The following is a 23,845-nucleotide window of genomic DNA, read 5'->3' on the forward strand; positions in this document are numbered from 1 at the left end:
GAGTAGAAATTACCTCTGGAAGTAAGTATCAGATGGGAGGAGATCCAAGGGAGTCTCCAGGGTGCAAGAAATATTTATACCTTGTACCTTGATGTGGGTTGTAGTGACACAAGTGTATACATATGGAAAAGTTCATCAAGCTGTACACTTCAGATTTGTGCACTTTACACACATCGTGTGGGTCTCATATCTCAGTAAAAAAGAAAACGGGAAGGAAATAGACATTTATTGAATGCCGCTGTATGCTAGGCACTGGCTAGATCTGCCTTTTTTTTTTTTTTTTAATTATTCACTTAATGAGCACCAACTCTGTCCTGGGCACTTTCTAGGTTCTGAGGATCCAGAGTGAAGAAAAAAGTTAGAGTTCTTGCCTGCAGGATGCTCACAGTTAATGGGGGAGACAGTATCTAATAGTCACACTTCTAAAAGTGAAGTGAAAACAGTAACAAGTGAAGGGCACACCACTGCTCAGAAAAAAGGGCATGTTGTAATCTGAGAAGAGAATCAGGATTTTCTGAGGAAATGAAATTGAAACAGTGGTCTAAAGGATCAGGAGAAAATACCAGTGGAGGAGCAGGGAAGAAGAGCATTTAATGCAAAAGGAACAGCATTTTGTGCAAAGGTACTGTGGTAGAATGAAGCACATTAAAGGGGGCAAAGAACAGGACTGAGAAGGGCCCAGATGTGAGGGGGGGGCCTCAGAACAGCCATTTCACAAATGGAGAAACTGAGGCTCAAGGAAGTGAGATGGCTGTTGCAGGTCACCCAGCATGTGCAGCTGGGGTTGGAAGTCAGCTTTGTCTGGTTCCCCTCTGTTTGCTGAGACAGAGGGTAGGAATGTGAGTGGGAGTGACGGTCTGGCTTCTGACCTACAGCAGGGCACCAGCTACCCTCGTGCTCCTTGCCTCTCAGCTCCACAGGGCCTGTGAAGGGGATGGCCATGGAGCCCTGCCCTGAAGAACAGTACTGGGATCCCCTGCTGAACGTCTGCCTCTCCTGCAAACCCATCTGCAGCCATCAGATTCCACGCACCTGCGCAGCATTCTGCAGTGAGTTCTGGGCCCTGAGCCCCGTGGGCTGGATCACCCCTTCTTTCTCCTCAGAGGTCCCTCAGTCCCCATTGCACTTGAGTGGTTGAGAAGGAGGTGGTTAAAGGAGATGTACAATGTGGCACACTTTCACCCTTCAGTCTTTCTGTTCTGGCCATGCTGGCCTCCTTGCAGTTTCTTGAACATGCTGTTTTTTCCTGCCTCAGGGTGTTTGCACATGTTCTACCTTATGGTTGGAATGCAGATCCCTGTTACAGTTCCCTCAGCTCCCTCCTACTCAACCTTCAGGTCTGAAGCCAAATGTCAAGAGGTCCTATCTGACTACCCAATAGAAATGAGGACCTTCTTTGTCCTTCTCTGTTCTAATTTTCTTTTGAAACTTTTTATTATAGGAATTATCACAGAGAGGATAAAACAATAAATTCCTATCTACCCATCATTAGCATTAAAAATTGTGCCTTCTTATTCCCCAGGCATTTTTTTGCTTGTGTATTTTATTTTATTTTATTTTATTTTAAAGATTGTATTTCTTTGAGAGAGGGCAAGAGCGCACAGAGGGAGTCGGAGAGGGAGAAGCAGACCCCCTGCTGAGCAGAGAGCATGATGCAGGTGGGGCTCGATCCCAGGACCCCAGGATCATGACCTGAGCCGAAGGCAGACACTTAACTGACTGAGAGTATCTCCACTATCCATTAATGAAGTAGAATATTCATTGTATCACTCCACAAATATTCATGGAACTCTCTAGCTCCTTGAAAATAGGAAATTGACATGATCCTTCAAGGGGGTTATCATCTAATGGGAGAAATAACTACCTTTCAAGGCAGAAAGATAAAGTACCATAAAATGCTACTGTTGGGAGAGACCACCTCTGGCTGATGGGTTGGGGAGTAGGGAGGTATTCCTGGAGTAAATGCCACCTGAGATAAATTGTTAAGAGTTTGTAGATGTGGCGGCGGGGGGCAGGGGAGGGCACTCCTGGAAGAAGGACCAGTGTGGGCAAAGTCATGGAGGTGAAAAAAACACAACAGGAAATATCAAGGTCCAGAAGGGAAGTTTATGAGGTTGGGCAGGGAGGGTTGGTGGTCTGGGAAGCTCAGACACCACCTGCAGCAGCCACATTGGGGGCCTGAGGAGGGGAGGAGGTCACACATAAAATGGTAGGAACACCATTGTCATCCCATCAACTCCTTCTTATGAGTGGCAGTGGCAGGGGTCTTATGTGGCTTAGTGGAACTCCAGGGCAGTGCCAGGGCAAGAAGAGGTCACTGATCCCATCTGAGTCTTCTCCGAGTTCCCAGTTCCACCATCTTCCTGGTCTTTTCCTTTACTCTTTCAAGGACGTAAGAGTTGGGGTGTGTGTGTGTGTGTTTGTGTGTGTGTGTGTGTGTGTGTGTGTGTGTGTGTTGCAAAGAGGCACAAATGAATATTCTACTTAAACCTTCTATTAATCCAGCATTTATTTAGTATGTGTCAGACACTGTGCCAGGAACTTCAAATCCTCATAGCAAATTTAAGAAGTCAACATTATTGTTACCTTTGTCTTGGAAATGTGGGAACAGAGGCATGGAGAGGCTAAGACCCCACAACCTGCAAGTGGTAGACTAGGGATGCTCTCAAATCTCTTTGGCCTTGAAGTCTGTGTTCTTACCCTCTATCTTGCACAGCCTCTGAGATGTGCCCTTAAAATAACCCTGTGCGAGTCACATTCTCATATAAATAGAATCTTGTTTTAAAGACAAGGGAAGCCCTGTGAAAGTATAGATTTCTGTTATGCACTCAAAATTGCTCTCTTAAAGCAAGTGTGATTGGGCTTTAGTCTACTTGATTTCTGTTCCTTGGAACCGATGCCTGTTTAAGCTCTTATAATTCTCATTAAGACAGAAGAAACACTATTAGTTTGAGCTTTCCCATCTTCCTTCCAACGCCCTCCCTCAACCTGCCAACATGGTTGCTGGCTTCCTCCTCCAATCCTTATGTTAATATGAAATATGTTTTTCCTTTATGAAGTTTGAAAAATACAAGTGAAGAACTTATGTGATGATGTAACAACCTAGATTTCGATTTTAAAAGATAACTAGAAAACTCTTATATGTTTAGAAACTAAGAAATGCACTTTCAAATAATCTATAAGTCAAAGAAGAAGTAATAATGAAAAGTGAAAAACATTGTAAAGTAGATATAGGAAAAATACTACATATCAAAGTATATATTGCAGCTAAAACAGTACTTAGAGGACAATGTATAGCCTTCCATTTACCTATTGGGAAAGGACTTGCATTACTCTGCAATTGCTTTTGGGGAATTGAATTGTGATTTTTTTAAACTGTGATGCCCTTGATGACCAGCTTCACAGGGCCTGCAGGTCTCTGTCACCCAGTAACATCACTCATTTCTGTCTCCCAGAGGCACTCAGTTGCCGCAAAGAGCAAGGCAGGTACTATGATCAGCTCCTGAGGGATTGCATCAGCTGTGCCTCCATCTGTGGACGTCACCCCAAGCAATGCACATACTTCTGTGAGAACAAGTTCAGGAGCCATGTGAACCTCCCACCAGAGCTCAAGAGACAGCGGGCTGGGGACGCTGAAACCAGGTCAGACGACTTGGGAAGGTACCAGGGAACAGAGCACAGAGGCTCGGAGACAGGTCCAGGTAAGTCCTCTGAGGTTGGCCTGATGGTGTCTGAGGGCCACAGTGGGCAGAGGGCCAGGTGCCAGGACTAGATAAGGAGGGTCTACAAAGCAGGAAGTCCAGAGTCCGGGCAAATGGCCAGAAGACAGGGGAGGGTTTTCACAAGATAGAACGAAATTTTAGGCAAAATATTTAGAAGTCTGTGGGTGAGAAGGACTCAGGAGGAAAAGAAGAAAAAGAAAATCTGATCATTGAGAGCCTTATAATGGAGGCTAAATGAGTTCTTAAAACACAGAGCAGCAGGTAACCAGCAGAGCTAACCATGTGAGCAAGATCTCTGATTCCATTTAGAGACAATGGGGACTTCCAAAGAATGAGAAGGAAAAAAGTATTACAAAACAACTGATGGTGGGGGTTGGCCACCTGGGACATGGTGAGAAGGCTCCCTGGAACTGGTCATCTACTAAGTGCCAACCATTGAAAGTGTCTAATTATCCTCCCAGAAAACACCTCGTGGCTTACCTACCCTGCTCTGCAGTGTCAGAAAGGATGGAGTGGAGGAGAAATGCCATGCGGACCCGTAAACACTTGAGATAGTTACACTGCTCTTGGTCTGTCAGTGGAGAGACAATAGGCCTGAAGCTCCTGGAGGACTGACTGGTTTCTGTCCTCTGTTGTGACTTTCCTCACAATGACATCATTTCCATGGCGCCAGATCCTAGTGCCAAGAAGCCAAAGGGCAGGCATTGTGTGCCCTGATAATGGAGGTTGCCCAGCCCCAAGTTCTACTTGGTTAGACTGTTGTCTTTTACTCTCTTCTGTCCTCTTGTCAGTGAGCTGTTGCTGTGTAACAAATAGTCCCAAAACTCAGTGGCTTATTATTCTTACATCTTTGGGTTTTGCCTGGGGTTAGCTGTGTTCTGCTGGCTCAGCTAGAGGTGGCTCCACTCCATGTGTCTCTCCTCCTCTTCCCGGGACCAGGCATGTCCTTCTCATGATGATGGCAGGAGTGTAAGAGGTAGAAGTACACAAGGCCTCGTGTTGCCAGGCTGGGGACATGCACTACATCTGCACTGGTGCATGCTATTCCTCAAGTTGCAAAGCCAGTCAGATTCAAGGCTGGGGAAACAGGTGCGGGAGGAGAGACAAAGAATTTGTAGTGTTGGTGAGTCTGTGGCCGATTGTAATCTAGCACAGTCTCTCTCTCATGAGAAATACTGATTCACATACAGAGGGGCATGGATACAGAGGGAGGGAGGCACAGAACCATGATGTGGGGATGGGCGGGGCACACCTGCTCCTCCAGCGTCTAGTGACCCGTATGTCCAACCTGTAGTTGGCGATGTATTTGCGTTCTTCTAGCCAAACCCAGAACTTTCTCACCTTTGATGCAATAGGGTCCCCTTCAGATCAATACTACCCATTTTATGGATCTAGAAACTGAGTCTCAAAATTTAGAGTGAGTTTCTGAGACTTGTGCAATGAGTGCATGAGCAATGCTGAGCTGGGATTCAGGCCAAGTCTCTGGGTCCCAAAGTTTATCCATTCTGCAAGAGCAAAACTCCCAGAGTGGCATTCATGGGATTGTTGTCACTTCCTGAGGGTAACCTGCTGCCCGTGGGACAAGATTAGCTATTCTTGCTTATGACTCCCAGCCAAGCCTCACCCCTGGAGGGCACTGGGTGGAATCTGGGAGCCTCATGTTGGCTCCAGGAACATATCCCTCAGAATGTGTGGATGCAAGTGTGTAGGGACATGCTGGGGAGTCAGTGGGGTCCATGTGCAGATCATGCCTGACCCTGTAGCATCAGCTGTGCCACTAGCCGGGGACACCACACACTCTCCCAGGAATTCAGTGGCTTAATGACTATCTTGCTGTGGCCTGAGACTCCCCAGAGGTCTGGGGTTTCGGTCCATTCTGCTCTCTCGTCTGACACCTGGGTGTGCTGATGGGGCAGGAGCTGTGCTTGGTGTGGATTATAAGCAGGAAGTACCAGGGCTACACGCCGGGAGGGCCAGGGGTGGACCTGTTTGAGAGCATGGACTGGAGGACGCCATGGGACCAGGCTGTCTCCAGCTGCGGCCAGTGGTGGAGCTGATGGGATCCCGTTCCCCTTGTGGCTCCCCAGATCCTGCCATCCCCCTACGAAGTCCGCATCCCTGCCAGACCCCCACCTCAACCCTACTCCAGCTCTTCTTGCAGTCCTTCCAGACTGTCATTCCTTCACTGACACGTAACCGTGAGGGCTTGCTGTGCGTGGGCGAGGTGGCAAGACCAGGCAAATCCTGTCCCTGACCCCACAGAAGTCACAGTCTAATGGGAGAGACAGACAATGCACAAGACTCAAGCAAATGACAAATCAGTCTCCGGGCATGGTGGCAACGTAATGCAGCCAGGGGTGTGATGGGGGGCAAGGCAGTCTTCTCGGAGGAGGGGCCTTTGAGGCAGACTGGAGTAATGGTGCAGGCTGTGGAGCCGGACCCTGGTTCCATCCCTCACTAACTGTGCGACCTTGAGCAAGTTACTTAACCTCTCTGAGCCTTGGTCGTGTCCTGGGTTGGCCGTGTTAGCTTCCTGCAGCTGCTGTAACACCATGCCACACACTGGGGAGCCTAAAACCACACAAATGTCCTCGCTCACCACTCTGGAGGCCGGAAGGATGATATCCAGGTGTCCAGAGCTCTGGGGAGCATCTCACTGGGGAACCTGGATTTCGTGGTCCTACGGGGTGGCAGTTGTGTTTCCAAGAATGAAAAAGATGCCCCAGGGACCCAGGACGTGTGTGCAGAAAAGGATGGAGGGGGAAGTTCTACGGGGTAGGGAGCAGGGGACTCTGCCTCTGAGGGGTCATAGAGGGTCCCCCAGAAACACTGGAAAGGAGCCGTCGGCGAGATCAGAGCAGAACCCAGAGGACTGTGTGTCCACAAAGGCAAACAAGGAGGAACATTCTGGAAGGAGTAGGTCACAGCGCAGAGAAGGTTGCAGATGCAAAGAGGCCCGAGGACCCTCTGAAGGGCAGTTTTCAGGTGTCGGTAGGTGGAGGCATCCCTGACCTGAGGAAATGCCGGGGGGCAAGGCAGGGAGCCCCTCTCTCACTCTTCCTGAGGCCAAGAAGCCAGGCCTCTCGCTCTCCGTCTCCCGCTCAGCCTCATCCTTTATCAGGCCTTTAGCAGCCCCTAGTCCGGTTTAACCTAATTGCACCAGATGGGGAGGCACAGAGGCAGAGTGGGGGGGCCCGGAAGCACAGACTGCCCTCCAGGGCCCCCCGTGTTCACTGAACAGTGTAGGGTGTTGGGGCCGGGGGCGCAGAGTCCCACCATGAAGATCACAGGCAGGGGGGCTGAAGGCCTAGCAGGTGAGGGCGTGGAGGGGCCGGCTGGCAGCAGCGTCCTACGTGGTGGGGGAGCTCCGAGCCGTGGGGTACACGCACCCAGGGAAAAAAGCACCGGCTTGGCAAATGGGAAGCATGACAGGCCTTTAAGGAAGAGAAACCCAGTGGCCGAGATTAATCAATCGGCAGGTCACGTGTGCAGGGTGGGAAACGGCCTTGTTCTCACTGGGGTCACGTCCATGGAAGCCGGCCGTCAGCATTTCGGGGCTGGGGGCGGACACCACGTCTGTCTTGGGAGTTGCTCAAGGCTTCCTTGTGTGCGGGAACTGAACCGAGACAGGGCGGCCCTGGCGTTGGTCTTCAAAACCAGGCTGACAAGGGAGGGGAGGGACGGGCCGGGGCTGGAGGGGGCCCCGGGGTCAAGGGGGCTTCCGTCATTAACCAGAGCCACTTGAGCAAAGGGAAAGGCCAGGGGGTCTGATCCGGGGCCAGGGAGAGGGGCCGAACGGGAGCAGGGGTGAGGCTGTGAAGGAGTCATCCCCCCTGCCGTCCTGCCCTCCCACCAGCAGGATGGAGGTTTGCTCTCAGAAGTGGTGGCACCAGACAGAACGGGGACACTGGGATCCCAGGCCCTGATGGGGGTGGAGCAGGGGGAGCGAATTCTACCGGCTAGACCTGGCGGCGACTGTTCACGGCTGGTCCCCAAAGAGCCGCCTCCACGCAGCCTGCGCCTCACATTAGGGCTGGGCCGGGCCTCCCCGACACCAGTAGGAGGCAGCAGAAGGCCTGGGAGCCCTTGCTTCTGCTCTGCGGGGCGCCCCGGAGCCACTGCGTGAGAAGGCCAGCTGCACCCCCATCCTTTCCCAAACTCGTCTCCCAAAACGGCAGCCACGTGTCACACACACAAGCACACACGGACCCCGTGGGGGCGGGAAAGGCCCACAGATACGGACATGTGCAGGCCCCCCAGGGAGCCGAGAGCGAGGCTCACACTCACTGCAGGAAACCCCTTCTCAAGGTGAACATTCGGCCCAGGGTCACCACACGTGCAGGGAAGGAGGGAAAACGCAGAGTCCCAGAGGCTGGCCAGGTGGTCCCCGTGGACGGGGCCCACCAGCCGTGCACCAGAGTCTTCCGAGAAAGAGGAGGAACAGAAATCCTCCAGAGTGTGGCGTCCTACAACGGCCACCCCAGCCTCCCTCCTTCCTACGGACAGACTCCCCGCAGGCTGAGCTGGGGAGGCGTGGGGACACTTGGGGACCTGCGGCATCAGTGTCCCCCCACCCCCACCCCCGGGCCTACCTGCCTCGCATCCATTTACATGCACTACCTCGCAGATGCCAAACAATGCTGACAGGCATCTCATTCCCCATTTTACAGATGAGGAGACTGAGGGCTGAGGAAGCTGAGTACAATGTCCAAAGCCTCCTTCAACCCAAGCAGTGTGGCTGCAGGGCCCCCAGCTGAGCGGTGCCATCTGGATTCCTGGCCCGCAAAGGCCCCTTTCTCTGCCCCTAAGTGACGAGTCATAACCCTGAGCACCTGGCCAGCCTGGGCCTGATCCGGGGACCGCAGCAGTCTGGGGAAGTTCTATTTTTAGATGTGAGATGGCTTTGAAGACAGTAAAACAAAACAAAAACAAAAACCAGCCTGGAAACAAACCGTCCCCCGTGGCCGGGGCCAGTCTCGCTCCCAAGCCGCCGGAAGCCTTGTGCGGTGCCCTCTGGTGGTGGTTCTTGGGAACTGCACCTGCACGGGGTTCTTCCCAGGACTTCATCTTCAGACAAGCACAGAGAACGCATCCCTTTTTCTCACAAGACTTTGTGACTGTGCCCCTTTGCTCCCGGGGTCAGCAGACAGAGAAGTACGGGGCAAGGCCTCTCCGATCTGCGGGGGCTGGGTCACCGAGGGCCCACAGAAGGCGACTTCTGAGGTCGTGACCCAAGAGACCTTCGAGATCCACCAAAGGAGAGCTGAGAAGGGCAGATACCCTCCACCCCCAGGAGAGTCTTGGCGCTCACTGCTGCCAGACTCGTGCAGGGCCCATTCGGGTGGTGCAGAAAGCCGCGGGGGACGGCTGTCCCGTTAGTGGGCGCGCCAGCTGCTGGGGCTCAATGACCCCTCCGCCCCCGTCCCCGCCCCCGCCCCGGTCCTTCTGGTGGGCCTTTTACGAGCCTCTTTGGACGTGTGCGTCGTCGTGAGCAGAGCAGGTTCAAGCTGTTTTCCTGTTTTGAATAGATGACACAGACAAATCATTTAAAAAACAAAAAGAAGAGGGGCGCCTGGGTGGTTCAGTCGGTTGAGCGTCCGACACTTGGTCACAGCTCAGGTGTTGATCTCAGGGTCGTGAGGTCGAGCCCCGCGTTGGGCTCCGCGCCGGGTGTAGAACCTACTTTCCCACCTTTCCTTATCTAAGGCACATCTACAGCTCCTTATGTGGTTCACACCACGGCTGTCATCCAGAGTGCGCACCCCCCGCTTTCGCTGCCTACCTCCTGGGGTTTGGTCCGTCGTGGGCCGACCCGGCTTCTGCTGCTCTGAACAAGGCTCCAGCAAGCGCCTGTGTCTGTGTGGGTGGGACATGGCCTGGACGGGAAGTCAGCGAATCCACGGACATCAGGAAAGTGTGGTTTTCATCTTGGTAGCTGGTTCCAAATGGCCCTGAAACTATTCTCCCCACACCCCGGCCCAAACGAGGTACTCTCGTGAGACAGGTGGGAGAGGACCCTGTACTTTAATCTGCACTCCCCTTCCTGGTTCAGGGGCTCTGTAAAGCAGGTACCAGGGGCAGGTCACCAGCACGAGCTACTTCCATTGCCCACAGGAAACGTCAGGTCACTGGTCCGGGCAGAGGGGCAAAGAGCAGCTGGGACAAGCCCCTCACCCCCTCAGGAGTGCAGTCTGGTGGTTTACTGTAGCTTCCAAAAGCCACCGAAAACTTAGTGGCCTACAAATAACCCCTTTGTTATCTTGCTTGGTTCTCTGGGTTGCTGGGCTCCGCTCGCAGGTCTGGTGTCTGCTTGGGGTCTCTGCACAGCATCAGGCAGATGGTGTGGGGGGATGGGGTCACTTGGAGGTTTGGCTCTGATTCCGGGATGGCTGGGCCTCGCTCCTCCCTCAGTCTCAGGGCCCACCCCTCTCCACGTGGCCTCTCAGCTGGCCTTCTCACGCCGTGGCCCCGGGGCGCCCCGCAGAGCAGAAGCAAGGGCTCCCAGGCCTTCTGCTGCCTCCTACTGGTGTCGGGGAGGCCCGGCCCAGCCCTAACGTGAGGGGCAGGCTGCGTGGAGGCGGCTCTTTGGGGACCAGCCGTGAACAGTCGCTGCCAGGTCTAGCCGGTAGAATTCGCGCCGAGAACATCTGAAATATGTAGATGGTTAGACTCTCTCCTTGAATCTACACGGCAGTTCATTTGTACTTAGCAATCTGGCGGCCGGGCATTCCGTCCCTGATGTGAGTGAAGGCCGCCGGCCCCTCCCCTGTGGATCCAGCCGTACCTTGTCATTTTATTCCAGGGACAGGGAGGAGTAGGTAGGCAGATGGAAAGGCCTGGCAATTGGGAAATGGGAAGAGTTGCCCAGCTCGGCCCTATGCCCTGCTGCTCTTCCCTCTGAGGGCCTCAGTCTTCAGATCTGTAGCACCAGCGTATGGTGCCCACTGAGGGTTCTTTGCTTCCCTCTTCTCTGGGCCTCCCTGAGCTCCGGGCCAGGGCCACGAAGGACAGCACCGCCCAGAGCACCCGGTCTCCCTCTGTAAACGTCAGGGTGGCACCTGCCAGCTCGGTCACTTTATAAAACTCATGACTCCGAGGAAAGTGTCGGGGGCGGCGTCCCCCTCATTGCCTCTGTGAGGCCAGCCCTGAGCACTGGCCCGGAGTCCATCACACCTGCTCCCCGCAACAGTTGCGACTGGGAGCAGGGTGACTTGGAATCTGTTTTGTCACCTGCAAAATGGAGTGTCCAATGGTGCAGCCCCCGTGGAAAACAGTCTGGAGGTTTCTCAAAAAGTGACACAGACCATTACCATCTGACCCAGAGATTCCACTCCTAGGCTTCAGCAGAAAACCAAAAACATGCGTCCACACGAAACCTTGTCCGCAAATGGTCACGGCAGCCTTATGCACAACAGCAAAGCGTGGCAACAGCCCAAATGTCCATGGGCAGATGAACAGAGGAGCATGGGGTATGACCCTACAATGGAACATTAGCCGGCCACAGAAACGAGCAAAGTCCTGACCCGCAGGACAGTGTGGATCAGCCTTGAAATCACGCTCAGCGAAAGAAGCCAGACACAAAGCGCCACATACTGTATGATTGCATTCATAGGGAAGGTCCGCAATAGGCAGACCCACAGAGACAGAGCGGGGGATCCGTGGAGTGGTGCCAGGGGCTGGGGCAAGGGACATGCGGAGTGACTGCTAATGAGTACACGGGTGAGGGAAATGTCTTCCAATCAGATGGCAGTGACGTTTGCACAACCTTGTGAATATACGCAAACCCACTGAGTTGCACACTTTAGAATGAGGAATGTGACAGCATATGAGTTCTGCCTCAATATCTAAAGGCGGGGTAGTCAATCCGCCTTCACAGGAGCAGGGGAATTATGGGAGACGCTCCCCAAAGTGCGTGCATGTATAAAGGCTCCGTGGGTGGTCCACATCATCAGTATATTGCATGTGCCCCTCTGTCCTTCCACCTGGGGCCTCGGGGGTGCCCCGATTCTAGGGGCCAGGAAAAAGGTAAAGGGGAGGGCTTTGGCTCAGGGCTGAGTCTTCCTCTCACATCCAAACCAGAGGTTCGAGGCCCTGACAAGTGGGGTGACCAGCACCCCCGTTCCCCAGGGCCCTCCTGCTTTGCTCTCCCAGACTCAGTAGCAACTGGACCTGTGTCACTCTCCAAGTATGCTTCCCCAGGAAGGACCCCTCTTGGAGGAAGGTCCAGGTCAGAACAGAGACAGCTTCCCAGGATTTCTGTCTGTTCATTTATCCATCCACCTCTGGTACTGTCCCAACCTACATCCTATGGCAAGAGCAGACGGCAACAAGGGCCAGCTCCAGAGGTGTCCAGTGCTGAGCTCTTGGGAGACATTGCTACCGGCCTGGGGTAAAGGGGGCTGATTTCCCCCAAAGTCCAGAGAAGAGTCCACACCAGCCAAGCCTCAGGGTGAGGAAGGGAACCCTCTTGGCTGACAGCCCGCTGGGACTGGGGGCTCCGCCCTCCCAGGGAGCATGGGAATGGCCACGTGGCTTGCTTGGGCCCAGTGAGGGAAAAGAAGGAGGAGGGGACACTTCAGAGGAGGGCCCTGGACAGCGAAGGGCCCCTCCGGATCTCAGGGCCTCACGTCTGTTTTGGGGCGCCCCCAGGGCTGAAGCTGAGCGCGGACCAGTTGGCCCTGGTCTACAGCACGCTGGGGCTGTGCCTCTGCGCAATAATCTGCTGCTTCCTCCTGGCCGTCGCCTGCTTCCTCAAGAGGAGAGGGGACCCATTCTCCTGCCAGCCCTCCGCAGCACCATGTCGGACCCAGGCCAAGTCTTCCAAGGGTGAGCGAGAAACGGGCCCTCATACTCCCATGGCTTGCGGGACAAGCTGTGGGCCATCCCCCTGTCCTGGCACTGGCCCTGCTGCCAAAGGGAAAGAGCATGTTGCCAGCCCTATCTGAGAAGGGGCAGGGCGGGGGGGGGGGGGCGCACATCCCTTCAGTACTGTTTATGTCTTGGTGAAATGAGGTTCAACATCAAGACAAGAGGTGGAGCACCTGACGAGGGTGGGTGTAGGGTGATGGCCAGGGGGTTGGCAAGGGCGCAGGGCTTCCAGGTCTGAAACCTGGAGGAGGCGGTCCCCTTGGGGGCTGCGGCGGGGGCGGGGGGTGCGGGCGGGGGGTGTCAGCCAAGGTGTGAAAGCCTGCTCCTGGACAGGCTCCGTAGCACAAGAGAGGCGCCAGGAGGGGGCGCTGCCCGTGGGGGCGCGGGCAGGCAGGGCAGTTTACCGCCTGCGGGAACCCGACAACCTGGCCGCCTGTCCCCTCGGTGCAGGGCGGTTGAGGAGGGGTCGGGGCCAAGGCCAACGCCGTCGCCCTCTCCCCTTCCCGCAGATCACTGGATGGAAGCTGGAAGCGCCGCGGGCACGCCACCAGAGCCGGTGGAGACGTGCAGCTTCTGCTTCCCAGAGCGCAGGCAGCCCACCCAGGAGAGCGCGGGCGCGCCCGGGACCCCCGACGCCGCGCCTTCGGGGAGGTGGGGACGCCTGGGCCGGACGGCGACCGCACAGGCCTGCGCCCGCGCCCCCGACGGCGGCCTTGAGGTCCTGTGCGCGCCCGCCGAGGAGGGAGGCCCCGCCGCGTGACCTGGGGGAAGGGTGAGTCGGGGAGAGGGATAGGGGGTGGAGAGGTGGAGAGGGAGGGAGACAGATGGGGAGGGAAGTGGGGAGGGGGGGAGAGAGGTGGGGAGGGGGGAGAGAGGTGGGGAGGGAGGGAGAGAAGTGGGGAGGGAGGGAAGAGAAAGGGGGAGAGCTGGAGGGAGAGACGTGCCGGGGAAGGAGGCCGGTCACGTCTTTCTGCCACGTCTCCACTGCAGGTCACCATCACCTACACACCTGCAGTGACGTCATCACGCCTGCTGGACACAGCCCCCAAGAGCCCTTCTTTAGAAATAAAACCTTCCCCGGCTGCCCACTCCTCCCTATCCCTGGTTTTGGTCGCGTCTCCCCTGTGATGCCTCTGGACGTCCCACCTCTCCCGCTGCCTCCCTGGGCTCAAGGCTCCACCAGGAGGCAGCTGCCTGGTTTCTGAGGACCTGCAAGTTGACCGCCCCACCAGGCTCTGGACCCACGGAGCTTGTTGACCTGTGCCGGGTGGGAAGCAGCGGTACACAGTGGGGCCCTGCAGCCCGCTTTCATTTAAGACGGAAAGCCAGAGTTGGGGGACGCCGGTGGGGGTCCTACAGGAGGGCTGGGCTCACCTGCATTTGTTTTACAAAACAGTTTCTCCACCGAGCCTCCTTAGGCATGGTGCAGCACGGGGAAGCACAGTGCAACTGCGTGTGTGCATGTGTGTGCACATGTGTGTGTGGGGGGGGCATGGGGTGCACAGGAAGGGGCAGGCTGAGCCCAGGGCACCCAGCCGTTCTGAAAGCCCGAGGCTCTTTGCCTGGCCCCCAGCAGGAGTGGTCTCCTTTGCACACACCTTTGGCCCTGTCTAGCCACCAACCTGCACTGTTAGTGGCTTAAAATTCTTCTATTAAGCCCCTTTTTCTTCTAAGCCCTACTCTAACCACATGCTAAATTTTATGAGTGATAACACTAAGCAGTAATATCTGAGCATCCACACATTTGATATTTCTATTTTTAGTGGCATCGAAATCCATATTTTTATTTTATTTATTTATTTATTTATTTTAAAGATTTTATTTGTTTATTTGAGACAGAGAGAATGAGAGAGAGAGAGAGCACGAGAGGGAAGAGGGTCAGACGGAGAAGCAGACTCCCTGCTTCAGCAGGGAGCCCGATGCAGGACTCGATCCTGGGACTCCAGGATCATGACCTGAGCTGAAGGCAGTCACCCCACCAACTGAGCCGCCCAGGCGCCCGAAATCCATATTTTAGTCGCACTTAAAATGCATAATGATTCTTAGAAGCATTTACACAGTAGGGTAAATCCATGAGTAAGGGAAATAAAATGATTTCATCCTGTGCCACTCAAGATTACCTTGCACAGCTACACATTTCAGAGGTTCACGTAACACACTTTGGGAGGTGTAGACGGGATGCCTGATGTTTCATCTGTCCACCCTCGGCCGGCTAACAGGCTGTCTCGGTTTCCTGGGGTTGCTGTAACAAAGGGTGGTTTAAAGGACAGAAAGTCACTGTCCCCTGCTTCTCAAGGTGTGCCATCTGAAGTCAAGGTGCGAGCAGCTGCCTCCTTCTGAGGGCCGTGAGGAACGATCTGCTCCAGGCCGCTCCGCTCAGCCTGCGTCTTCTCTCCCTCTGAGTCTGGGGCCTATTTATGTCCTTTACATAAGGACACCAGTCCTATTGGATCAGGGCCACCCCCCCCCCCCCCCCCCCGGTGCCTCATTTAACTCAAATCACCTCTGTAAAGACTCGGTGTCCAAATAAGGTCACAGTCCGGGGAGCTGAGGCTTAGGGTTTAACACGGGAATTTGGGGCTTCTAAAGTGTGTCTGCCGAAGACTCATGTCCGATCTGTCGCTCAGTCGGCCCCACATGGCAAATGGCAACACCCTGGCAGCAGTGTTCCCTGCCACCAAGCCCACGCGAGTAGCTTATCCGATGACAGGATTGACATTAAAGGCCTGTAACTGGGGTCGATGTGCCACACGCTGACAAGGTAATGGCACATTTGGGAGCCGCCCGGGGGGCCGCTTAGACGGGAAGGCTCGCCTGGAAGGTGTGCGGGTTTTCTATTTCTTCTGCGGTGTTCCAGCTCTGCCCATCCGAACCCGGGGAACTCTGGGAGGAAGTTTCTGGTAGTGCTAGGGGAGTCAGGTCTGCGGAAAATGCAGGGCGCTGAGCGCCTGACCCTGGCAGCCATCAGACAAAAATCATCTCGGTTTTTGTCAGGTTTTCAATTGTTCTTTGTTATGTGTGTGTGTCTTAAGACACGGATCCCTTTGGTAGATCGTAAATCAGAAACTCTAAATACTGTCCATTTTATCCGTGCTCTGGGTAAAATTCTGTTGGTTGTGTCTCCAACATATATTCTGATTCCTGTCACTTGTCACAGCCTCGGAGCCAGGCTCCTGCCAGGGCTCCCGCGGGTGAGTGCACCAGCGCCCCTGGCCGATCTGTCGCCACCCTGTCCCCTAGCCCAGGGCTCAGCCAGCTCTGCTGGAAAGGATCAGAGAGTCAGTATCTTGGGCTTTGTGGACCATTTTGGCAGGGCAGTTACCCGGCCCCCACCACAGTAGCAAGCAGGGAAGGGAAGGTTGTGCTCCATAAAACGACTTCCAGAAACAGGTAGCGGGCCAGATTTGAACCGCGGGCCGTACCTTGCCAACCCAGCCCTTTCCCTATTCATGGCAACACTGATCTTTTTTTTCTTTGCAGCTCTATTGAGATATAGTTGACATATAACACTGTGTGAGTGTACGATGTAAAATGTGATGATTTGATATATTGACATATTGCAAAACAATGACCTCATAGCATTAGTGAACCCTTCCATCCCATCACAGAATTACCGTGCCTTTTTGGTGGTGAGAACATCTAAGATCTACTCTCTTAGCAATTTGCAAGTAGATAATACACTATTATTGCCCTGTTCGCCATGTGGTACATTAGACCCTCGGAACTTGTTTATCTTACAACAGGAAGTTTGTGCCCTTTGACCAGTATCTCTCCCCTCCACCCCCGCTAACCACCATTCTACTCTTTGTTTCTCTGAACCCTGATCTTTTCATTTATGCCTCTTAAATTTTTTTAAAGATTGTATTTATTTGAGAGAGATTGAGAGAACGAGTGGGGAGGGGCAGAGGCAGAGGGAGAAGCAGACTCCCCGCCGAGCAGGGAGCCCGACGCGGGGCTCGATCCCAGGACCCCGGGATCACGACCTGAGCCGAAGGCAGACGCTCAACCGACTGAGCCACCCAGGCGCCCTATGCCTCTTAAGATCTTTTTAATGGTGTGTCTTTAGTTCATCACAGTCAACCCTGCAATAATAATATACCACTTTGCATAGAGCATAAGACTCTTACAACAGTATAGTCTCAATGCCCCCCAGCTTCGGTGCTGCTCTTCTCATGCATTTTCCTTACATGTTCTATCAACTCTTTATACATCACTACTATTTTTGCTTTAGAAGTTAAGTACCCTTCAGAGCAATTAAAAATAAGAAAAACAATGCCTTTTATATTTACCCTAATTTCTGGAAATCCTCACTGTCTGGTGTAGAGCCAAGTGTCTGGGAACATGTTCCTTCTGTCGGAAGAACTTCCATTATTCCTTGTCCTTGCAGGACACGAATCCTCTCCATTTTTATTTGTTTGGAAAAGTCTTTATTTCTCTTGCGTTTTTGAAAGATGTTCTTGTTCCTGGGTAGAGACTGGGGTTGCCAGGTCTTTTCTTTCAGCATTTTAAAGACATTATTCTGTTATCCGTGGTTTGCCTAGTTTCTGACAAGACATCTGCTCTGATTCCTCTTTGTTCCTTTATAATCTGTGCCCTCATTTCCTTCTCCTTTTCTTACCTTTGTATTTATTCTAAAGATTTTATTTATTTATTTGACAGAGAGAGAGAGAGCCCAAGCAGGGGGAGCCCGATGTGGGACTTGATCCCAGGAGCCCGGGATCATGACCTGAGCCAAAGGCAGTCGCTTAACCAACTGAGCCACCCAGGTGCCCTTCTTATCGTTTTAGCAGTTAGAATATGTTCTCTCTAGGAGTTTTTGTTTGGGTTAGGGTTTTTTGTTTGTTTTTTTGAGAGAGAGAGCGAGATAGAGAGCACACATGAGCAGGGGAGGAGGGGCAGAGGGAAAGGAAGAGAGAGCACCCTAAGCAGGCTCCACGCCCAGCATGGAGCCTGTCACGGGGCTCGATGTCACGACCCTGAGATCATGACATGAGCCAAAAACAAGAGCTGGACATTTAACCAACTGAGCCACCAGGTGCCCTGGGTTAGGTTTGTTTTTTACTTAGCCTGCTTGGGGTTCTCTGAGATTTTTTTGATCTGTAGCTTGGTGTCTTTCATTATTTTATATATATGTATATATGTATATATGGCATATATACATGCCATTCATTATCTCTTCCAACTGTTTGCTATCATCCCACAGCTCGGGTGCCCTATTATTTTGTTGGGGTTTTTCCCCCCCCATCCTTTTTTTCTCTTTGTGGCTCAGTCTGGGTAATTTCTACTGAACTTCAAGTTCACTGCTTCATTCCTCAGCTGTGCTGAGCTTACTGATGGGCCTTCATCTCAATTACATGGGTTTTTCTTCCAGAGTTTCCATTTGACTCTCATAGTTTCCAACTCTCTGCTGAGGACCCCCCCCTTCTATTCAGGCATGTATCCCACAGTTTCCATGAGAGAATTCAACATCTGAATCTTAATTATTTAAAAATTCCTGCCTAATAGTTTCAACACCCAGATCACCTCTGACTCTGGCTCTGTGGAGTGATTTGTCTCTTGGCAATGGGTTGTTTTCACTTGCTCGCTTGTGTGTCTGGTAATCTTTTTAACGAACGCCAGAGCCACGTGGGACATTAGGCAGGCGGAAGGAAGGAGGGTGTAGGGGGGCAGGCACGCCTGCTCCCCTGCCAGGCAGGCAGTGTGAGGGGTCGAGCCGACCAAGCTGTGAGCGGAGCTGAGTTTCCGTCTAGTTGTAAGTCCACCTCTCGTGCCTTGCTGGCTTCAAATGCCCCTGGTGTTACCATGTTCTTGGTGGCAGGGGGTGGCAGGGTTTGTAATATTCCCGCCATGCCCTCCGCTTTATACCGTCCCTGCGTGCCTCTGCCTAAAGAGGGTCTTTCTCCATTCTTTGCCTTCCGTCCGTGGTAGGCGATGTTACTTGGTGCTTGCCAACCTGAGGGGTGGTGGGAGCTGTCTGCCATCCTGTGTCAGTGTCAGGCAGGCCATGTTCCTGGGCGGAGGGAGTAAGTCTTTTCCAGTGATCCTTCCCTCCCGCTAGGAACAGAACCTCTCTTACGGATCAGGCCCAGGACGGTGTCCTGCCCCCAGATGGACTGGAGGGCATTTTCCTGGGGTTTATCACCTGAATCCTGTTTACTGCCCTTTGCCCAGCTTTGGTCTGTTAGGGAAGAAGAGTCTGGCTGGGGCTGTGAATACTTCCAGCAGCCGGGGCCCCACGCCTGCACCTCTGAGGCTTCCTGTGGTCTCTGCTGCTCTGTGCCTGACATGTTTTATAAGATCTAGTGGAAGTCTGTGGAGAAGAACCTGCACACCTGACACCCACCCGAGTGGGTGTCAACTCCCCTTGTTCGACGTTCCCAGAAGTTCTGTGCTCTTGCGCTAACCCACACTCAGCCTTCAGCAATCCTTTAAAGCGTTGGAGGACCTCTTGCCCATGTACATGGTGGCTCTGCCTTCTTCCCTGCGCTTGGCCACAGGTGGCCCTGCTCATGTCCCCTCTCTCCTTGGGGGCACCTGCCTTCCTTAGACTTCAGGCCAGTTGGTTGCCCTGCAACTTCAGCTCACAGATAGGCTCAGGGAAGGTACAGTTTTGTGGATTATCCAGCTTTCTGATCACTTGGGAAGGAGTGGTCTTCTCTCTGGCTTTCTCCTTCCTAGGCGGCCCCGGAAGCCAAGGTGATCTTATAAAAATGTCAACTACATCATGTCTTTTCACTGTTTAAAACCCTCCAGTGGGTTCTCAACACAGAATAAAATCGCAACCTCTTCCAAGGGTCTCTGAGCCTCCTCCCAAAGTCAGCTCATATCACACTCCAGGGCACCCACCACCCTCCAGCCCCTCTCACCGGCATCCTCCTGCCTTAAGGCCTTTGCCATTGCTGTTCTCTCTACCAGGAATGCTCTTCCCCCCATCTTCCCCCTGGGTTCGAGGGGGTGCTCCTATTGTGCAAACCTCGGCTCAAATGCCACCTTCTCAGAAGCCCTTCCCTCCCACAATTTCCCTTCTCCCTGATTTCCTAAAATTTCAAAAATCTCACAGATATGATTTTGGAAACTTCCCCAAATTATTTTTTGGAACAAAGGAGAGATTCTCTCCAGCTGTGCTTCTCTGGCTCTTTACTCAGCCTATATGCCTTAGCTGTTCTCAGCCGTAGCTGAACACGAGAATCCCTGCGGGAAAAATCTGTAAAAAAAAAAGATCCCAATGCCTGTGTCACACCTCAGACCAATTAAATCAGATTCTGAAGATGGGGGAGGGCCAAGCATCAGGAGGCTTTCTAGGCTCCCAGGTGGTCCCAGGTGGAGAACCAACTGGTCTGGTCCTATAACGGAACATGTCACCCAGCCTGACATTCGGTCTCTTTCCAACAGGCCAGGGACAGGTCCCACAACTGCTTAGCAAAATACCTGGTTTCTTCTTCCTAATTTTTGTTCACTCTCTCATTTATAGACTAATCAAAGGAAAACCCCCAAACATATCCTAGGAAATGGACATATAGGCTTTGAGTCAGAAGACACACCACAGATCCCAGAGAGCCCCAAGCTTGGCTCTCAGATTTGGGGTTTTAAAAAAATATTTATATAATTCTTACTCCATGCCAAGCATTTTCCTAAGCACTTTCCATATATTAACTCATTTTTTCCCCCATATAATCATCCTATGAGAGGATACTATTAGTGTCCACATTTTATACAGGAGGCTAAGGAGTTTAAGTAACTTCCCCAGGGGTGCCCAGAACCAGGATTCATGCTCAGGCAGTCCAGCTCACTATCCTGTCTCTTAATCACTGGACTATACCACAGAGAAGGTTAAACTTACAATTTAAAATACTAGACAAGCTGGAACTGCCATTTTAGCATGCGGTGTCATGCACCTGACAGGGCAGAGAAACCACATAAACCTGTTGGTGTGGAAAGCACAAAAAATTCTGGCTGCAGACCAGGAGGAATTTTTCCACTGGTTCCTCGGGAGAAGCAGGCCACGGCATAAGTCAGAGATGCGCCGGTCACACAACGTCCCTCCTGCAGGCCTTTGAGACTCAGCTTTTATTTGTTGTTTTGTTTTGTTTTGTTTTTTTGATGTAGCGTTCCATGATTCATTGTTTGTGCATAACACCCAGTGCTCCACGCAGAACGTGCCCTCCTTAATACCCATCACCGGGCTAACCCATCCCCCCACCCGCCTCCCCTCTAGAACCCTCCCTTTGTTTCTCAGAGTCCATCATCTCTCATGGTTCGTCTCCCCCTCCGATTTCCCCCCCTTCATTTTTCCCTTCCCGCTTTTTTTTTTTTTTTAACATATAATGTATTCTTTGTTTCAGAGGTACAGGTCTGTGATTCATCAGTCTTACACAATTCACAGCGCTCACCATAGCACATACCCTCCCCAGTGTCTATCACCCAGCCACCCCATCCCTCCCCCCCCCGCCACTCTAGCAACCCTCAGTTTGTTTCCTGAGATTAAGAATTCCTCATATCGGGCGCCTGGGTGGCTCAGTTGGTTAAGCGACTGCCTTCGGCTCAGGTCATGATCCTGGAGTCCCAGGATCGAGTCCCACATCGGGCTCCCTGCTCAGCGAGGAGCCTGCTTCTCCCTCTTACCCTTCCCCCTCTCATGTACTCTCTCTCTCTCTCTCTTTCTCCCTCTCTCAAAATAAATAAATCTTTAAAAAAAAATTCCTCATATCAGTGAGGTCATATGATACATGTCTTTCTCTGATTGACTTATTTCGCTCAGCATAACACCCTCCAGTTCCGTCCATGTCGTTGCAATGGCAAGATTTCGGGGTTTTTTGATGGCTGCATAATATTCCATTGTGTATATATATATACCACATCTTCTTTATCCATTCATCTGTTGATGGACATCTTGGCTCTTTCCATAGTTTGGCTCTTGTGGACATTGCTGCTATAAATATTGGGGTGCATGTACCCCTTTGGATCACTACATTTGTATCTTTGGGGTAAATACCCAGCAAGACTCGGCTTTTTGAATCGATGGGAAACCACCAGCGTGGGCTGGACCCAACAGCAGACCAAAGGGAGCTCGCTAAGGTGTCCCTCTGAGCCTCAATTTCCCCATCTTCAAGGACACGCTGTTCCTTTTACCTGGAATGTTCTACCTCTGGTAGCCTGTGCTCAGTGTCTTACTTCATTCAGGTCTCTGCTTGGAGGTGGTCTCACTGGAGAGCCATTTGACCACCTGGGTGAACAGCACGGCCCCTGCTGTCACGCTCTGGCCACCAGCCTCTCTTGGCTACATAGTGCTTACCACAATCTGACATATATAGGTGTCCCCTCCGTGAGAACAGGTCTCTCGCTCCCTTGTGCCCAGAACAGTACAAGTCCTGCACGATTCAGGGTGTCAAATAGTTGCCAAATGAATAATTCAGGAGCCCAATGGGACCACTGCTAAAGTCTTTTCTAGTTTGGACATTCGACAAAAATGCAACGTATTTACATTTCGTCTTCCCCTCCTAGCGGCTGGCAGTGACATCCCTTCATGACTGATTGCTATCACCATCAGGAGAAGCAGGGAGAAAAAAATCTTTAGACTTAGCAAACATCAGGGTTGGGATGGAGTTTCCCGACTTTTAAGCTCTGTCTCTTCTCATCTTAGAGACAAGGGGCCAGGGGTGCTCAAGAGAATCACCAGTCCCAGGAGCACCACCAGGGAGCACAGAGCCCCAACTAGAATGCTTTTTTTTTTTTTTTAAGATTTTATTTATTTATTTGAGAGAGAGAATGAGAGCACGAGAGGGGGGAGGGTCAGAGGGAGAAGCAGACTCCCTGCTGAGCAGGGAGCCCGATGCGGGACTCGATCCCGGGACTCCAGGATCATGACCTGAGCCGAAGGCAGTCGCCCCACCAACTGAGCCACCCAGGCGCCCCTAGAATGCTCATCTCTTGTCCCTTGAAAAGAGATTTTCCTGCTCCATGGAACTGCTCTCTGCCAGAGCAGGCCAATCCACCAACCGAGACAGAATGGAGGGGGGTTCATGGAGCTCTTGATTGGTCCGTTATTAGTCTTCACAAATTTGTTGCAGTAAGCGTGTCTCAAACGTACATGAGCTCCCACGTTGGGATAAAGTGCATTGAGATTTCAGGTGGATACATTTCTCCCCAGGAAAAAGGTGGCGTATGCCTCCCTCCCTGGCAGAGTTGTGTGTGCAGACAGGGAGCTGGGGACCTGGGGAAGGCCCAGGAGATTGGTCCAGGTTGGGGCTTCAGGTTTGCTCTGAATTACACTGTCATGGTGTCCGTTGCAGGTTGGGACTTTGAGCCGGTACTAATGCATGAATCTGAGAGTCCCGGGTGTCAGAGATGTCACTGTGTGGTGGATGCTGTGGTGTGCGCCCCAGGCCCCCCAGGCCTGAAGCGCTATCCTCTAATCAACAGGGCCACCCCACCCACACCACCATGGCCCGTCTCGCTAAATGTCACTTCCTCAGGCCCCCAACTGCCCTGTAAGATTGCCAGAGCACTCTACCCATGTTTGTCCACATTTCTCAGATACTATGTCAGTGCTTCTTTCCCTTCCTGCTCACCATCACATTCTGCCGGAGAGCTTTTGTTATCGAAGTCACACACTGAGGAGTCATTTATTCAATGAATATTGTGGACCAGGCACTATGTTCAGTGCTGTGGATATGAGAAGACTAGATCCGGCCCACCCGCATTTTTAGATATCATTCTTTTGTTGATGCAGCCCGAGACAATAGCTTTTCTTTAACAACAACAAATTATTTCTTGCTCACATGTGTATCCAGTCACCTATAGGTTCTCCTCCAGGTGACCCTCTACCCAGGATATTCTGGCTGATGGAGACTCACTGAACACTGCCAGGTGTTGTGGCTGAGGGGGAAAGCCCCGGACAACATGAACCAGCTCTCAGAGTCTGCCCGGAACTCAGAGTCTGCCCAGAACATGTACGTACAATTTCTTATTTTGTTAATGGAAGTATGTCGGATCCATTCTGTGGTTATTCCCTCAGTTCCTAAGTATATATAGCGGGCATAACTGGCACTTAGCAGGATCCCCACACTGACTTTCTATCCACTAGGTGAGGGCTACTGTGGTTGGGAGGACCATGTGGAAATTCCTAGAACTTCATCTCCCTTACCATGACAGTACACCAGAAGCAAAAGGTGTTCCTGGAGGGATTATTTTATCTTCTTCTTCCTCACCCTCCTCCTTCCTCCTCTCCTCTTTTCTCCTTCCTTCCCCCCCCCCCA

At 52.6% G+C, this 23,845-nt stretch overlaps 1 protein-coding gene across 2 annotated transcripts in view; it reads left to right on the forward strand.

Annotated features, from left to right (window-relative positions):
- Nucleotides 1-23,845, forward strand: part of TNFRSF13B (TNF receptor superfamily member 13B) — a 47,915-nt gene that overhangs the window by 19,225 nt on the left and 4,845 nt on the right. The window contains exons 1-7 of one of the 2 annotated variants that reach the window (XM_025864401.2): nucleotides 557-622; nucleotides 913-1,049; nucleotides 3,456-3,701; nucleotides 12,372-12,548; nucleotides 13,100-13,362; nucleotides 13,581-16,644; nucleotides 23,381-23,539. In XM_025864401.2, coding sequence (XP_025720186.1) covers nucleotides 594-622; nucleotides 913-1,049; nucleotides 3,456-3,701; nucleotides 12,372-12,548; nucleotides 13,100-13,350 — 840 coding nt within the window. In that variant the 5' untranslated portion in view covers nucleotides 557-593 and the 3' untranslated portion in view covers nucleotides 13,351-13,362; nucleotides 13,581-16,644; nucleotides 23,381-23,539. Of the gene's footprint in view, nucleotides 1-556; nucleotides 623-912; nucleotides 1,050-3,455; nucleotides 3,702-12,371; nucleotides 12,549-13,099; nucleotides 13,363-13,580; nucleotides 16,645-23,380; nucleotides 23,540-23,845 lie in introns of those variants that run through there. The other variant, XM_025864402.2, reaches the window with a different exon arrangement.

Source organism: Callorhinus ursinus, unplaced genomic scaffold (assembly GCF_003265705.2).
Source record: "Callorhinus ursinus isolate GAN/ISIS: 27379988/994484 unplaced genomic scaffold, GSC_fseal_2.0 scaffold43, whole genome shotgun sequence".
Classification (NCBI taxonomy): domain Eukaryota; kingdom Metazoa; phylum Chordata; class Mammalia; order Carnivora; family Otariidae; genus Callorhinus; species Callorhinus ursinus.